We start from the raw sequence: 17,623 nt of genomic DNA, 5'->3' as shown, positions 1-17,623 counted from the left end.
AATGGACATTTCGGCGTAACCGAGAAAAGATTTGAGCGCCTTATCATGCATAGGGTTACCATATTTTTGTGACTTCAAATCGGGACGCCTCAAAAAACAATGACCCCCTAGCTGTGATTTTGTAACTTTACATTTTTCGATTTTACTACATAGGCCTAAACATTCCTACTTTCAAAGCTGTCCCGGCTGGCTTTATTGAACATATTGTTATCGAAATTTCATGCGCATATTCGCTGTCCAAATAATTCGAATTTGGACTAAGTAATTAGTATTGGTTTTACATGCGATACGTCTGCTACCAATGGGAATCAGCGGGAAACAAACGCATTCACCTTCAGTAAGTAGGCTAGCGCCTCGCTACACAGCAACAACGGTAACAAGAACATGTTCGTGTAACATGCTGGACGCAAAAGCGGGACTTTTGGCTGACCTGTCGGGACGGCGGGACAAAACGCTGAAAAGCGAGACCGTCCCGCCTAAAGCGGGACGTATGGTAGGCCTAACCATGCATACAACCTGCCAAAACTAAAACTTCTTTCTACAGTTATTGTCACAGTACATTTTACCATCAATATTATAATAAATCATGGTTCAATCAATTTGGACGTGGTCACATAACTGAAATATAATCAAGCGTCCTCCATGCCCCTCACATTTTCTTTGCGCGCTATTATCACAGTTTAGTTGTTGTACTATGGTTCATCAGATCAGGAGACCCAAGATTCGGATTGGTTATTCATTCATTTTTTTATTTTTCTGATTAAGGATTCAATCGTTTATTAAAAAAAATAAAGACAATAATGATAAATAAACATCACACATAATTACATACAAAAACAAGAGAGCTATGCTCAAATATATGGACCCGTCAAAAGGTGTCGCTATTTCTTTATTCTGACGCATAAAAAACGAATCTCTTGAAGTCCACAGAAATTTTTGAAATAAGTAAAAGTAATAGCCTTCTGGCGAAAAAAATCAATCTTTAATCACTGAAAATTTCAAAGCAATAGGTCCAGTATTCGAAGAAAAAAGCGATTTTATCACGACGAAAGAAAAACAAGAACAACAACATAATATTGAAACGATCGTTATGTACACTGACGTGTCCAACAAGAATATGCATCAACGGCAATTTCAGTTATCCAATGTTTCACCTAATATTTCCAAACAATCCATAGTGTTCCACTGTTGTATTCGCCATGTAGATTTCACCATAGTCATCAGTGAATTCAAGTCCTTATGTAAAACCGTAAATATATACTACTACTAGATGTCCAACTCCGCTCGCCCTATAATAAACAAACAAAGGCGATGTTGCACCTCCAAGTGGCGGGCGTCACGGTTGGTTTTGTTCAGACAAGATGCTTAACGACGACGACGCTCCTGCATAAAAAAACTACCCTGTTCATTGATGACTGATCGAAATATTTGCTGAAGGACGAAGAAATTTGATAAAAATGAATAAATAATTGTGAAAATGAAGACAAAGTCTGTCTTGCAAATGACCAGGATGATGTGACAACTTCCTTGTCGAAAGAAAGCAAGGCATCAAAAATGCGATGCATTGCAAAAAATGTCAGTCAGATGTAGGTAAAGTAGTGACGAAAATGAATACTTTGCACTTTATATAAAAAAAACGCTTGGTAGCACAGCATTTTGGTCTCACTCCATCTCAAGTATTGTAGCTTTCACAGTAGTTTTTTCTCCACTTGACCTATAATCAGGGCTGCCACAACGTCCTTATTTTTAGAATTTGTCCTTATTTTGAAGATCTTTGTTTTAGGAAATATTTTTGCAATTTGCTTATAATATATTAATGTTAAAAAATATTTGGCGAACCGGCAGCAAGGTTGCCGCGGACCGGCGGTTGAGAACCACTGATTTAGAAGACTTTTATCTTACACTTAAAAGGGGGTCTGACAGATGTTTGGTCCAATGTGGTATATCACATGTTGAAGGTACCAGTATTTGGAGCCCTTCATACGCTGGAGAAGCAATGAAATGTTGTTGTTTTTTAAATATGACTACAGAATGTGTTGCATGTAGCTGTATAGCATTTATTTTGTTAAAAAATCCTTGAGATAATCACCTGTTGTAGACTTTCAGTGTGTAAAATAATTAATGAAATTTAAGCTGATCTAATGCATATTTTGCTATTTGCAAAACTTGGCGTTGCTTCAAATTCAGACATCTCCGAAATCCTAGCAACAGATGCAGGAAAAAACCTACAAAGAAAAATTTCCCCAGTTCATCTGTTATTAATGACATGAATACTGTTGGTAATTTCAGAAATAATAATCATGATACAAGTATTTAATTGCTCAATAGGAGATAGAATAATACAAATGAATTAATACCCAAAACAATTCTTTGTGCTATACCTGTGCTTAATATTTAACAGACATTTTTATCGAGCTATTGAGTTAAAAATGTTGGTCTATTAGTTTACATGGCTGTTTCAAATGTTTTTTTAGACATATCTTCATAAATTCCGTCTAGATGTGTTTCCATGCCAAAACCCCATCTGATTACAGCAAATCATTCTTCAAAAGTGAGTTTCGAGACGTCTGCAAAAACTTATATTTTAGTTACGATATTTTGGAATAAATTGCCCACAACGATCGAACCTTGTCTACCATCTAAGCATGTATGTGTTTATATATAAGTATAACAGCCACTTTGACAAAATATTATTTGAAACAAAAATGTGAATACCCCACAAAACAAATTGGAATTAATAAAATGTAACGGTTCCAGGAGAAATATTAATGCATTCAATGAATGTGGTGGATTTTGCAGTAGCAAAAAAGTTATTGCTATTGATCACAAATCAATAATTCAAAAACACTCGACAAAATAATTCAAAACTTTTTGGCACATCTAAAATTATAAATATATATATATATATATGTTGAAGCCATGTTTAGATAATAGCAATAATAGATATCCAATTTATGTGAAAAAAGTTATTAGTACCAGCCTGAAATCAAGCAAAATGGGTTATCATGACAAACGTAAAACACCTCTTAGCTTGTAATATGCAGCTGGTGACTTCGTATACAATGACAGAATGAGTCTGGGAAAAAATTATCAAGATCAGTAGAACTCCATCATAAAACACTAATTAATTGAAGTTAAAATATGTGTGTTTAATTTATGTTTTTCATACAGACGTCACAATTTCAATCACCCATCAGTCAGTCAATTTATATTCTTGTTCACTGCTTTGATCACACAGCATAAATCCTCACACTGCAACTTTTTTATGATCCGAAAATACACATATCTCTTATCAAAATTTACATTCCTTGACAAATCATTACTGGGTACCTATAAGAACATTTACAACTTACTCTTTTTTTATGCTGAACAATCGTAGCACGAAGCGGCTCTCTACTAGACTACATCTACTCATGGGAGCTTTAAAGTGAATTTAAAATCTTACTGCCAATGTGCTTTCGAGTGCTGAACCGGTCCTAGGGCCTTCCCACTCAATTGATTGTTCCTCTATTTTGTTTTGTAATCTGCATTCTATCAGTTCTATAGTCAAGTATATCGTGTAATATTTCATGTGCACAACTAACTTGAATGTTTATAAGTCACTCACTTAACCTTGACGTGAGACAGCGCCGTCAGAATACAGAAAAACGGAGGAAGTCGCACGATGATTTTCGAAGCAATAATAATCTGTCAGCACCAAGTCAAGCGTGTCGGCGAATTCAACACCGGGACCAAATTTCCGGAGATACACGGGATTGGTAAAACAAAATTGCTGTCTCGATTTCTCCCCATTTCTTCATGCTAAAGGAAATTTTCTAATTCTCCTTTTAACATTATACTTGTATTAGCATTCTAAAAGGTCAATATATTCGCTCCAATCATATTTTATTTTTTACATTAAACAGAAGTTGCATGAATGGATTATAATGAAAATGAATAAATGTGAATACCGTAACACTTATTATTTTCAAGTTATTCACAATTTTTCAACTGATGTGCATTTTCTTACAATTGGGACCGCGTCCACAGGTTTCAAGAACCCTTCTAAGTATTCCTGCAATTCCCACAAGAGCCATCTTTTGTAAATATTTCCAATATATTCGGAAATCTATATCTTTTAAATAAATTTATAGCTCGTGTAAAACTGCTAAATCTTTGTCCAATATTGATATTTTTTTTAATGATCTACGACGGTCGGCCACAACTGCTATATCGATTATCAAGCATGTGTTTTCGGATGAATTTTTTACTCTAATATCAGTTCTGCGAGACAAGATTTTATTCATCAAAAATAACGCTAAATCTAATGATGTTTTTTTTTTACTCCGACAGATTTTCCCACATGGTTGTGAACACTGGTCCGTTTTCATTGTTTTGCGTTAGTTGTCAGTTTTTAGTAGTGTTTATAAAATTTGGGTATAAATCAAATCAAATACTTCGCTTGTCATTTTGTCTTTTGAGTAGTTTTAGTTTAGTTGCAGTAGTCAAATATTAGTCGCGAGCATGTGCGAACGAGCGAAAAAATCATCTTAAATTTTGCTATGGCGAGAAAGGTTTTTTGGGGTCAAATATATGAAAAACGTCAACTGACTGACTATTTATATAGGCAATTACTAGGAAATCCCAATAATTTTTTTTTTTCATAGTGCTCGTATATATTTATCCATAGATACATAAGCCACACCTGGGAGGATGATCACCCGACTGTTACATTACTTGACCGAGCATCTTTTCGTAGGTATATTTCATGAAATATTTCACAAATTCGCTTATTCCTAGTATTAGTGCTAAAGAAATGATAGTTCGGATTTACGCGACATTGGGATTCTGATATTAGAATGTCGCAGACAGATATAAAATAGTGTATTGCCCGTTTTTGTCCCGCCTTCGGTATCACAATAGCTTGAGTAAATGATAATTGCTGGCATATTTCTCCTGTGCTTTATACTTTCAACGAAAATATAGCTGAGTCAGCGTTACTACGATTTGCGGTCATCGATATATTTCCAGAATAAAACGCGTTACTCCTAGTGGGTGAACTCAAGTTGAGCATTGAACATATCACGCTCGGTTATCAATTTTCGGATAGTTTCCCCAGTCGGAGTATGTACTGCAGGGCTATGGAACGAGTACGCGCTTCGAAATACTGCCTTTATTGATAAGAATTCCTTTTTCCATTGGTTGAACGAGGAACGTGATGAAATGAATAGAGAAGACATAGGAAAACTTTATATTATGAAGAATGTTTTTATATAAGCCTGTTGATTGCATTTTAAAATACAAAATAATGGAGAGCAAGTATCTCTTAATCTTGAATGTTAGTAGTGTATGCAAGAAAAAAATGATTCAATAAAGGAGCATTAACATAAGTCAGTGCGTCAACGAAGGAAGCCGAGTTGAATATTGTGTAGACGTGATGTGCCTTCACATTACACCAAGCGACATATGGCCATTTAAACAGCAACGAGTTTGGAGGATTTGCGTAACAGGAATCTGACGTTTAATCCAACGTTTTGATCCATGATCAGAAATGTAGATAACTAGCTATTGTGGATGTGGTGAATAAACAGTGTCTCATCTATAGTAAGTCGATTTAATTTGATAATGTACTGCAGTTCAGATCCTAAATAAATATAATATTCGCCCTAAATTTCATATATTTCTTAGCTCGTCCTTGTACATTGTAATTCTGCTACTTAAGATACGATATTTTAATTAAATTCATCTTTGTAAATTTTAATATAAAATATCTTCCTTATCATATTTAATTGTGTTATTCATATATACGCTACCATGAGAGCGCTGAGGTTTCGCAATCGTATTCATTTATCTGTATCATATTATTCTTGAAAAGGTTCGTATAATATGAGTATTATAAATTGATTACTCTATTTAAAAGACAATCCACGCCGGGCTGCATTTAAAACACCGCTTTTTTGGCCTACTACTTCAATGCTTTGGCTCTGTGTCGGTAATATAAACATCATATAAATATTAAACAACGCTGCCATTCTTGCGCAGGAAGCGTTACATCAACTCGACGTTGTACTCACACGGGTTGACGAGTACAAAGCGCGGACAAACGTCTTTGAGATGTTATTTTTGATTTATAGTAAGCCCACCCTTGCTTCGTTTAATCTGTAGTAGTTGTATAATGTCTTCTTTGTTATAAATTGCCCAAGGCAGCGAAGCAACGTCGTGTACACTATATCTCGTTTCAAGTTCTGATAGTATTTTGTGGAAACATAACATCTTAGTCGTGATGGCTTTTATAGTATATATAAATCTAGTTATTTCAATGAGTGATTTGTGCAGTATTTGATCGGCAAGTGTGTGACGTTAGTAGTATTAGAACTTTATCTTTATGTCACGTTTTTCATGTTTGTGCGGCTAGGTTTATTTGTAACCTGTTTCAATATCGTAAGAAGAGGGTAACAATTGTGCGCGCCGTCGTGATCTTTTAGTATAAATTAAAGTACATAAAAACAACAACAATAAACAGAGCCAGATTTATTCCATTTCAGATACCGCCGAATCTTGTGGCCAGGTCGATAAGTCTTTCATGCCAGCCGAAAAAAATCCCGTTTCACTTTAGAATTATGAACGAAAGACGCCGCGTTAAGGAAAATGATCTGACGCAATCAACAAACAGAAAATGTGTAGGTCAATGGGAGGCGTGTCATCGAATAGAAACGTCTTATTACGCTTTACCTAAAACGACGCCGGTTCAATGTCTCGCGCGTGTCGTACGCATAGTGAATTACTATAACATAAAATTGTAGTGTCAGTGAATATATGATTTTCAGAATAACACAAATATATAAAAAGAGCAGGTCGACAGAATATAAGCCATAAATTGATATCTCACTTCTATGGTTGTATATATATGAGCAATACCAGTGATTATATAAGAAGTAAAATATAATGCATCCGCAACTCATACACAAATACTATCAAAATCTGTTTCAGTACGGTTTGCATTAAATTTTCTTTTCGCGTAAAACCCATAGTTAGCGAGAAACTATCTATAATTATGAGGTACCTTCAAGCGTTAAGTATACGTTATCATACATCGAAAAGGTGACCAATGCAATTCTATATGATTTTGACATGGCTTTTAAACCTTTGTTAGCTCAGATATATAGCAAGAGTATAGAGTGAATGCAGTGTTGACTCGAACCAAGAGTTTTCTTAATAATTTAGGGCCAAACAAAAAAGGTTGTTTAGTGAATACCCATGCGTTTTAAGATTTAAATTTGAATGAAAGGATACATGTATGGACTATGAAAAGCAGGAAGACCTGATGAGTTTGCTTTAATCCGGTTTTGGGAGAATGTAAAATCGATACAAATATAAAACTAACTGACAACCGACACTTCCACATCTTTCAAATTACCAATTTCCTGTGTATTTGTCGTTACAAACACGCTCAAATCATGATCGTTGTAGTTCTGTTACTATTGCAGAAGTAAAGAGCGAAGAATAAAACTAGCATATACGTTGCAACGCTCTGCTAGACAGTTTTTGTTTTCAAGTTTCGCTGTTACGGTACCCGAAATGGACTGTTATCTGAATAATCCATGTCACGAATGATAAAATTTTGTGAAAGGTTTTCAAAAAAGTATGTTATGTAGCACTCAGTAAGCCGGAAACGATGTCATATCAGTAAGGTCAGAAGGTTGGGGTTTATATTTTTTTTTCCATCGTACTATCTTAAAGAACCATAAGAATCTCACCCCCAACCTATATGAACCCAATTCGTACGGTTTTGTTTGCAGTGAAACGTACAGTAATTGTAGTACCAGAACAAATAACCTTGATATACACTATGGAAGCAAGTGACGAATCTTCAGATTCTATAAATGCTACTACAGAAAGTAAGAAGAGTCTTTTACATCGATTGAGGTAGATATATAGCTTTTGATATGATATATAAATTAAATGGTGTTCCAGCGTGACATACTACGATCAGCTCATCAAAAATCAGTTGTCTTGCTCGGTGCATTAATAAACTATATTAACTGGTTCGAAATTCTCACCAAAATCTCAATCATAATTAATGTGTTTCTATATGCATGGGACGCGATATGAAATATGTCAGGATTTTCTAGTTCAACTTTGTACTTATGTTGGCAGAAAGCCATGAACCACCCAGCTGATGCTGTTATAACTACATTGCCAGATCTTCATGCTGTAATCCCATTAATATCCGCTGAAGTCCAATTTACTATATATATACATATATATATATATATGTTTTTTGTAATAGAGAAACTAAAATAATTTCCCCGTCACTACTTGGTAGATAGATTTCATAATCATTGACATTTTATAGTGAAATAAAACATAGCATAATTATTTTCAGTATAATAAATTGTATAATACTTATCATGTTTTACTTTCCAGAATTAAAAAGGACAATGAAAAAGAGAAGTCATCAGAACCCGAAGGTTTTTTGAAATTTTTATTACAGATTAATAGCACTTTGATTCGTAAGCATAATATATGGAAGAATAATTAATAAACAATCGATTGATAAAATATGATGGAAGCCTGAAATGAACAAAAATCAGGTTTTTCAGATTCATTTTCTCATCCTTTGAGAATTTGGCAACAAAAAAAAAATTGAAATCGATGGGCTACTTTCAATCTATAAAATGCTGAATTGTCAGACAGAGACATAAATAATTATTACAAATACTAAAGCGGTTACCCATTTTGCAAATTAAAATGAATTATCTTGAACAATTAGGCATAAATCTACGTTTAACCATGATTCAAAATGAGCCGTTGCTGAAAAAGGTAACATATAAAAAGTAGCATGAATTTTGTTTTTGCAGAACTCGAAACGTTGAGATTAAAGAGAGAAGTTGGATTCATCGGTGGTGTGAGTCTCATTGTTTCATCAATGATCGGATCTGGAATATTCGTCTCGCCAAAAGGTGTTTTTCGATTCATGGGATCAGTTGGTAGCGGTCTTTTGGTAAGTCGCTCTGAATGTACCATAACCTATATGAAAAATCTATCTATTCGAATCTATTCTAATCTCCTATTTTGGCTTCCACTTGAGGAATAGCTATGCTTTTCAATGTGGGCACTGTGCCTAGCCAGTTATATAACTCAAATCAATATTGCATGTTGCAGAGTTCAATCACGTAATAAAGTGTAAAATAAGTAGGACGTTATTCAAATGACAATTAACTTCGAATACATTGAAGAATATGCATTAGTTAAAATTCTATGCTGAAATGATTACATTTCACATAAAAAGGTTGGAATATGTATGAACCCATTTGAAGCGCTCGGATGGATTGATTTCACCATAATATGTCAATGATACTCCATTTTGGCGCTCAATAGTAGTCAATTGGAGCTATACATTACACTTTTACGCAATTTTCAATGGTTTAAGCTCTTGTTTCGGCACCGGAAGCTATTATTTATGTTCACATACCAACGAAAAATACTATACAAAATAGTTGCGGTCTTCGTTTACATACATTCAGCCAATATAATTTATCAACTCTTTATTATTAATTAATTCTATTTAAGACTTGGCTGGCATGTGGAGTTTTAGCAACATTTGGTGCTCTTTCTTATGCTGAAGTTGGAACGATGATTCCAAAATCCGGCGGAGAGTATCCCATTTTGTTAGAAGCTTTTGGACCAATTCCTGCGTATCTTTTCGCTTGGACTTCAACAACAATATTAAAACCTTCAGCTCTTGCAATTTTGGGATTAACCTTTTCTAAATACGCACTTTCACCGATGTTCCCAGGTAATTCATGTTAGATTATTTATAAATGATGTCAAACCCAGTATGGCACAGTTAAGTAACGAAAAATATAGTTAAAATCGTATTCGGCATATCAGGCAACATAAATTCATGAGAGTCCTGAGCGGATGCCAAACGAACCTTTTATTATCGGATGCGCATAAAAATGCTCAAAGATTATGTCTTTCGACATTCTGTATTTATTTACTTCTAGTGAGCATGGCCTGACACCGTGGACAGCAAGCACCGTAGAGTGTTATTTAATCACATCTCCAAATTCCACTGAAAAGCTTGTCAACACGTGAAGGACAAAGACATTGTGTAACATGATACAAAATGAACAGATTACTTACAGTGTTTTATTGTCATCGCCAGACAGCAATTAAAATGCCCTTATTTTACATATAAAGAAAACATGGATTTTATGAATGAAATTTATACGTATAATCTCCAATGTTGTACACATGCGAAAAAGTTTTTCCCTGAATGCATGTTATAAATATTCTTATTATCTTTAGATTGCGAAACACCAGAGATGGCAATGAAACTTGTTGCTGCTGTCGTCGTTGGAGTAGTTGTCTTTATCAACTGCTACAGTGTAAAGTTATCTACTAGATTTTTAACCGTATTCAGTGTTGGGAAAATCATCAGCTTGTTGATAATCATCATTGGTGGAATCGTGATGCTAGCAAACGGTAGGTTACTTATATTTGAATCAGGGTTGTCCAAAACGATTTATTTGCTGAGTCATACTTGGCTTGGTTTTATACGAGTGATGTTTCGTTGGTGCTTTATAATTTCACTGTGTACTGTTTTGGTGCTGCTAACGTTTAAGTTAATTAAAGTCTGGTATTTGTGAATGGATTTGTTTGTGAAGTAACAAACAGAACTTAGGTTACCACAATAGCCACTTTTCGCCGTAAACACGGCGTTTCGTTTTCGCGGGAAGCTTCAAACGATTTTTTGCGCTTCGTCACGTATTGTAATGATGATAAAATAGAATCGGCACTTTGATTGTTTATATTCTGTGCAAGCGTGCGTAGCATATCGTTGCGACACCTTTGCAAGTCGGAAAAACAAGTCGATTTATTAGGAAAACTAATTCGTACTTTTCCCGCATTTTGGCAAATAATTTTGATGATGATAGTTAAAAGTTTCGACTTTTTACTGGGATGATTTTCTGTTGCGCAAAATATTCATATACATGACCGATACCAGCATATAAACTTATTATGCCCTATTAATTTAATTTGTTTCAACGTAACTTATCGACGTAACGTCGACAATCTGTGGACATAAAATGTGTGGTAAACTGCCCGATATTATTAATTTTTGATTTCTAGTTTCATATTTACAAAAGAATAAAAGTTTTATCACTCTAAAATATCACGGGGATTTGTGGACATAAAATGTGTGGTAAGCTGCCCGATTGTTATTAATTTACAATTCCTCTTTTCGTATTTACAAAACAATAAAAGTATTGATACTCTAAAATCGACGGGAATTTGTGAAATTAAAATGTGTGGTAAAGTACCCGAATATAATTAATTTCTGATTCGTATTTGCATATTTAAAAAATAATATTACTCCAAAATACAACGGCAATCTCGGGACCTAAAATGTTTGGTAAAGCGTTCGAATATAAATAATTTTTTATTCGTATTTATAAAATAATAAAAGTGTTATTACTCCAAAAGACAACGGTGATCTGCGGACTTAAAATATGTGGTAAAGTGCTCGAATATAATTAATTTTTGATTCGTATTTACAAAATAATAAGTATTATTACTCCAAAATCCAACTGTGAACTGCGGACTTAAAAAGAGTGGTAAAGTGCCCGAAAATAATTAATTTTTGATTCGTATTTTCGGACTCACGAAAAAATTGTCCCAAGTCGGAAAAATAATTTAACTTTATCCCGCTTTTTTGGCAAATAATTTGGTGAATAGTTGGCATTTAAAGTATGGACTTTTCACTAGGACGATTTTGTGTTGCGAAAAATATTCAAATCCATGACCGATACCACTATTTAAAATGCCTTGCCGTATTAATTTAAATCTGTTAATGTAACTCATGGTTGCGTCAACATAGAAAAAAGTATAGGCGTTATACCATATTCTAAAATATATATCGCAGTAATCTGCGAACATGAAATGCCTGGTAATATAGCCAGTTATTCCATTGTTCATTGTATGCAAATTCCTTCATATACTATAGATAAGCTTCTTTTATTTAATTTCATTTTCGAATGTATTCGAAATTTCATGTTCAAAAATAATAATTTCCAAAGTATTCGACATAGTGAACTATTCGGTATTGGCCATCTCTGATTTGAATCTTATTTATAAAAAAGTGAATTCCCAAGCAGGCGATAGCTCAACCATTTGTCAAAGAATACTTAATTGTGAGATGACCTAGACCTAGAATACCACTGTATTTCATTTTCAGGTCACACAAAACACTTGGAGAATTCATTTGAAGGGGAAACGCCTGGAGTTCGGGAAATCGCCCTCGCATTTTATCAAGGTCTCTGGGCATATGATGGATGGAACCAATTAAATTACATCATTGAAGAATTGAAGGTAAGACTAATGATAACGTAATATTCCGTTGGCAGATTCCGCTCCGTTGGCAGGTTGGACCTATGTTAAGCATACCAGTTTTTAACGTGAGTCCCCAAAGACAGAGAAGATGGATTTGGTTTTAGTTATATTACACTGAGTTGCATCAACTATAGGTAGATCATGACAGAATATTTAGAACGGATCATTCCTATATGTGAACAATCATACACGTATGGAGTCTTTGCGTTATTTAATTATAGCGTTATGCAGATATTTGTATTTCAATCACGCTAAGATTTCTACATGGACTTATACATTTCGCCCAACTCTTCGTATTTGAAGTAACGTTTATTCATGACCAACAACACACCCACACTTCATAATTAAGGAAATTCTCTAACCCTGCCAATGATTTTCGCTTCTTGACGTTGCCGGATCTGAAATTCTTTATGTATTCGTAATTGCGTCACATATTGTTATATTTCTACTTATTCATATACTTCAGAATCCTTATGTAAACTTACCAAGGGCCATTGTGACGGCTATGATTTTAGTTACGGGATTATATCTGATGACAAATGTTGCTTACATGACTGCGATGTCCAGAATTCAACTGCTCAATTCGCCTGCTGTGGGCACGGTAAATACTATTATTATGTGTCCTTTGTGCAATTAATTATTTGAACTTAATTGAATGCAAAATATTACGGGAAGTTGAAGATTCATATTAAATATAACTAAATATATTAGAATTCACCCAATGTGCGACTACATATGATCTAATGGTTTGATGCATATTCATATCATTCGGATCGAAGAATGTGTGACATAGTAAGACGTTTTCGATATTGGAACTAGCTGTACCACCACACTACCTAAACGCCGTGCCCTGCGGGGGCATTGTTTTTGTTATGTAATTAACAACTTTCTTTAAAGGCGCTAATTGCGGCAAATATCTTCACGAAATATATTTGAATTACTCATAAATACATTTAAATGTACCTTGTAGTTTTTAAAGATTATTGAGATTTCTTAAAAAAAAATAGCGTGCAAGTATAATTAATTGCATGCTTAATGATGCGTTAGTGTTTCGTTCAACATTGCAATGTGTTGGTGTATATAATCTACCGGTATGTGACTGATAAAATTTAGATCATATGCGCCGATACCTTACAATTGAGGGCCTTATAAATTATATGTGAGAATAAAATATTACATAATGCAATATACTTTAATGTTTATAGGTATTCGGCGTCAAAGTTTTGGGTGTGATGTCTTGGATCATTCCATTGGCGGTTACTTGGTCTGTTTTTGGTACGTGTTTAGGTTCTTGTTTCGCAGCCGGACGAATATCTTACACTGCATCAAGGGAAGGCCATTTCAATCAAGTTTTATCAATGATTCACATTAAACGTCTGACTCCAGCACCTGCAGTTTTACTCAATGTAAGTTTACTATATTAACACATAACATACTAAAGAGTGGACTCTCTCGAATTTTCCCTTCCATAGATTAAAGGCGGGAATTCGAGTTCGACTTCAACATCTTTAACTCAAAGCAAATATCAAAAATAGTTGAGCCTAAGCATTAATAACAGATTCTGCTACATGCAATTTTTAATACTGGATGATCGGTCGAAGTAGATTATTCTATAATAGTTATTCTATAAATAATTATTCTATAAAAATAGTTGAGCCCAAGCATTAATAACAGATTCTGCTACATGCAATTTTTAATACTGGATGATCGGTCGAATTGGATTATTCTAATAAAACAAATGACGATTAAGATAACTCATCCGTTCGCACGATTTATTAATATGTTTTTTTCAGGGACTACTTGCGATCATCATGATAATACCAAACGACTTTGATACACTTGTAGACTACTTCAGTTTTTGCATGTGGATGTTTCACGGGGGAACTTGTGCTGCTTTGATATACTTCCGAATCACACAACCGAATCGCAAAAGACCAGTAAAAGTAATTCATTAATCTGACATACAATACGTAAAATCGTTATCCAACATTTTCGATATTTAGATCGTTATTCTATTCACAAAACTTTATGAGCTCGGTGATTGCGCCATTGAACCCAAAACTCATTCATTTTCGTATCATGCTGGTCCGAGTGCTAGATTACCCATTAGGATAACAGCTTCCTGCGCCATACATTTAAGAGTACTTTATCCTTGGCTGGCTTTTTCGACTTCGGCCGAAAAATAGCCATGGTTCCTGAATCAGTATGAAAATATCATCTTGTCCCAAGTTACATTTCAATATGTATATTGAAATTTAACAACAAATTTTCATTTTTAGGTTCCGATTATAATTCCCATAATAGTTTGCATAGCTGCTGTATGTCTTGTCTTTGCTCCAATTATTGATGAACCGAAGATACATTATTTATTTGCTGTTCTGTATGTTTTGTTCGGACTGGTATTTTATATTCCATTCGTACATTTCAAGAAGAAAAGTCAAACAATTAGTAAGTTCATATTATTAGTAAATGTACCGAATTAAAGAAAATTGAAAGCTCCTTTAAAAGTTAGAAAATCACACAGCATATATTTTAAATTTTATTGAAGTACTCAAAGGGGAAATAATTATAGCTTTGTCTTAAACATATATATTTGAATTTTCTTGTAAATTAAAGTAGAAAATTTCGATAAAAATCGATTGAAAGTAAAAATACTATGCTGATCTTGCTAGGACTTCCCACGTGTGCCATTAGTTTTATTTCACGACTTGCGCAAAAGTAACAAATGAGTTTGGTGATTAATCGTACTTACTAATTCTTCCTTTTATAATTTGCTTAGCCATTAAAAATTTAAATATCTCAAATTTAGTATTTTTATTACAGGAAAAATCAACATTCTATTGCAAAAATTACTTCAAGTTTCAACAGAAGATTAGTTCTCCGTGTCACTGTGTTTTATCTCGGTCATTCCGATATAAAATGCCAGATTAATGATTGACTGAAACTCAATCGTAATTTTATCGACACTGGGCAGTCGACTCTGGGTAGCAGACCATCTAAGATTCATTACATGATATTTTTCTAATGTCGGGTCATTGAACACAATAATGATAATGAACCCATTTAAATACTTTTTTTTTAATAAAGTACCGCATTATTTGTAAAGTGAGTATAAAAATATTCCGTAAATCACTAGAAATTTTCCAATAGCTAATGTTTTCTTATGTCGAAAAAACGTGGGTCATCCAACTGAACTCCTTTAAGCTAATGTAATATAAATGAATTGACAGCTTTATTTCAATGTTATAATTTACAACTTTTATTTCAACGAATTTGAAATTTGACTTTGTTATGGATTACCACTAGTCCATGCACAGACCAATCTGAATGCATCGAGGACAAAAACTTACTTTGTGTAACATACTAGCCTCTACTATTAGAAGTTTCAAACTTACAAATTTGTGGCAGTAATTAATAGGAGACCATATAATAGCAAAATAGTTATTTAATAGCACGCGTCTCATTTTTATTGTATTAATTACTTTTTTGTTTGGGCGGAAATGGAATGGACAATTTTATCCTAAATTTAAGTAAAGCTCCAAATATTAGCTTGGGCACTTTTTAGATAAATTTCATGGAATGAAAATTAGAGGGTTTGTGTACTGTCCATTTTTATTTATTTTTATTATTCATGTTTTGTACAGAAGTATCTTGTTTTATTTTTATTAAGCTTCGTTGTATTTGCTAGAAAATTTTAAACAATTTCAATCCATTCATTGACGGTTCAGATTCTTCCTTGTATTTAGTCTTTGTATTTTCCAGTTTCCGTATACGCCTGGTGATATGTCTTATTTTCATTGAACCTCGTCGTAACGTATTTGCTAGAAATTTTTGAATATTTTCAATCCATTTATTGAACTTTCAGATTTTTTCTTATATTTAGTCTTTGTATTTGCCAGTGTCCGTATACGCCTGGTGATTGGGGTTTGAAATTATTATTACAAAGCTTAATAAGTGAACCATTGATTCAGGTTTGGCTTGTAGTTTTCAGTAACTGTAATTTAACTATGCCTTCACAATCAGATATTTACTTTTTTTATTCATTCACAAATATTTTCATCCTCTCCCTGGTCACTAACTCGCCAGGCGTTGGTGCAAATTGATTTGTAGCTTATGACATATGAAGCGAAATCCATGTTAAACATAATGTGCTGCATGAACGGATAACATAAAACTTCATTGACGTCGCAGATTGAAAATCTATGATTCAAACCAGAAGTCCTGCATTTCACAAAGTGCCTTATATGTCAAACCAAAATATCCTAACCTTCCAAACCATGATATACTTTTTATATATCTGCGGATACTGGATAAAGGCACTGTTCGGAAAAAATGCCATCTTGCAATATTTATTCTTGTACTATAATTGCACTTGCATAGTTAACAATGCCTAATTAAAAATCTCGCTTGTGTATTGTGAAATGAAAAAAATGCATGCGCTTATTTGATGGTGCTAAACTCTTTCACCGTTGTAATTTTTAGGCACCAGCTGGCGTAGACAAATGCGGTGCTGAGTCACACTATGATTTTTTAACAAGTCATTGGCTAACCATAGTTTCTATGTTCATTAGTTAAATAAATGCTATTTATTATTTACATATATTTTTATGAAAATATGGTGCGCAAAATTAATTACAGTCTCATAAACCAATGGTGATATACAAAAATGTTTCTTCCTCTAGTATTTAGATTTCGTGTCAATAGCAAAAACGATTAGATCAGATTATACTTTTACAAATACCATTGCAGCGTAAAATTTACATCCAATTTGTTCATTTTAGTTCCTGCCACTGCTTTTCGGAGTGGGATTACTTTAACCAAATAGTATGTATTTCGACCGGAATTGCCATAATAAAAATTGGCTTCTCTCCCCAAACACCACGTTCCCTTGGGATGCGTCACATATAATATGATAGTACCTCCTATAATCGAAAAGGGTTGGTTATCGGCAAGCTTCGGAATCAAATGATTATTTGAGATATGAGTATATTTAAACGGCCAGACACTGGAAGTTCTGTGCCTTTAAACAGTGATGCCATTTTCATGTTAGATGAAGGGAAATTGGAGTTTAGCCCGAATACCACTTTGGCGGCCGAAGAAATCGAATTTGAAAGTAAATCTGTCGTACAAAAGTTTTTAGGAGACGGCATACCTATATCCTTCAACAGCAACCTGCAGTGTCATTCTAGCTTTCGCCGACGAGGTTTCCAGGAAAGTGGCAAGCAACTGTGGTCCACGAATTTAG

The 17,623-nt window shown here is 34.0% G+C and overlaps 1 protein-coding gene across 1 annotated transcript; it reads left to right on the top strand.

Moving 5' to 3' along the window:
• Positions 1–7,749: 7,749 nt before the first annotated feature.
• LOC120326853 (b(0,+)-type amino acid transporter 1-like) lies at positions 7,750–16,171 on the top strand. Its single transcript, XM_039393208.2, has 11 exons — positions 7,750–7,905; positions 8,407–8,450; positions 8,841–8,983; positions 9,553–9,778; positions 10,294–10,470; positions 12,224–12,357; positions 12,845–12,979; positions 13,584–13,784; positions 14,172–14,321; positions 14,658–14,826; positions 15,202–16,171. Exons 1-11 carry the CDS (start codon positions 7,829–7,831, stop codon positions 15,252–15,254), a joined length of 1,509 nt encoding a protein of 502 aa, XP_039249142.2. The 5' UTR covers positions 7,750–7,828; the 3' UTR covers positions 15,255–16,171.
• The last annotated feature ends 1,452 nt before the right edge of the window (positions 16,172–17,623 follow it).

Source organism: Styela clava, chromosome 4 (genome assembly GCF_964204865.1).
Source record: "Styela clava chromosome 4, kaStyClav1.hap1.2, whole genome shotgun sequence".
In the NCBI taxonomy this organism is placed as follows: Eukaryota; Metazoa; Chordata; class Ascidiacea; order Stolidobranchia; family Styelidae; genus Styela; species Styela clava.
This window is presented reverse-complemented; position numbering and strand designations above follow the sequence as displayed.

What these genes read in the sequence shown, in the direction of transcription:
- LOC120326853 (XM_039393208.2), top strand. Translation starts at nt 7,829, where the DNA reads ATGGAAGCAAGTGACGAATCTTCAGATTCTATAAATGCTACTACAGAA. An exon ending in GAAGTCATCAGAACCCGAAG is followed by an intron (nt 8,451 to 8,840) that starts GTTTTTTGAAAT and finishes TTGTTTTTGCAG; the next exon opens with AACTCGAAACGTTGAGATTA. An exon ending in ACTTTCACCGATGTTCCCAG is followed by an intron (nt 9,779 to 10,293) that starts GTAATTCATGTT and finishes TATTATCTTTAG; the next exon opens with ATTGCGAAACACCAGAGATG.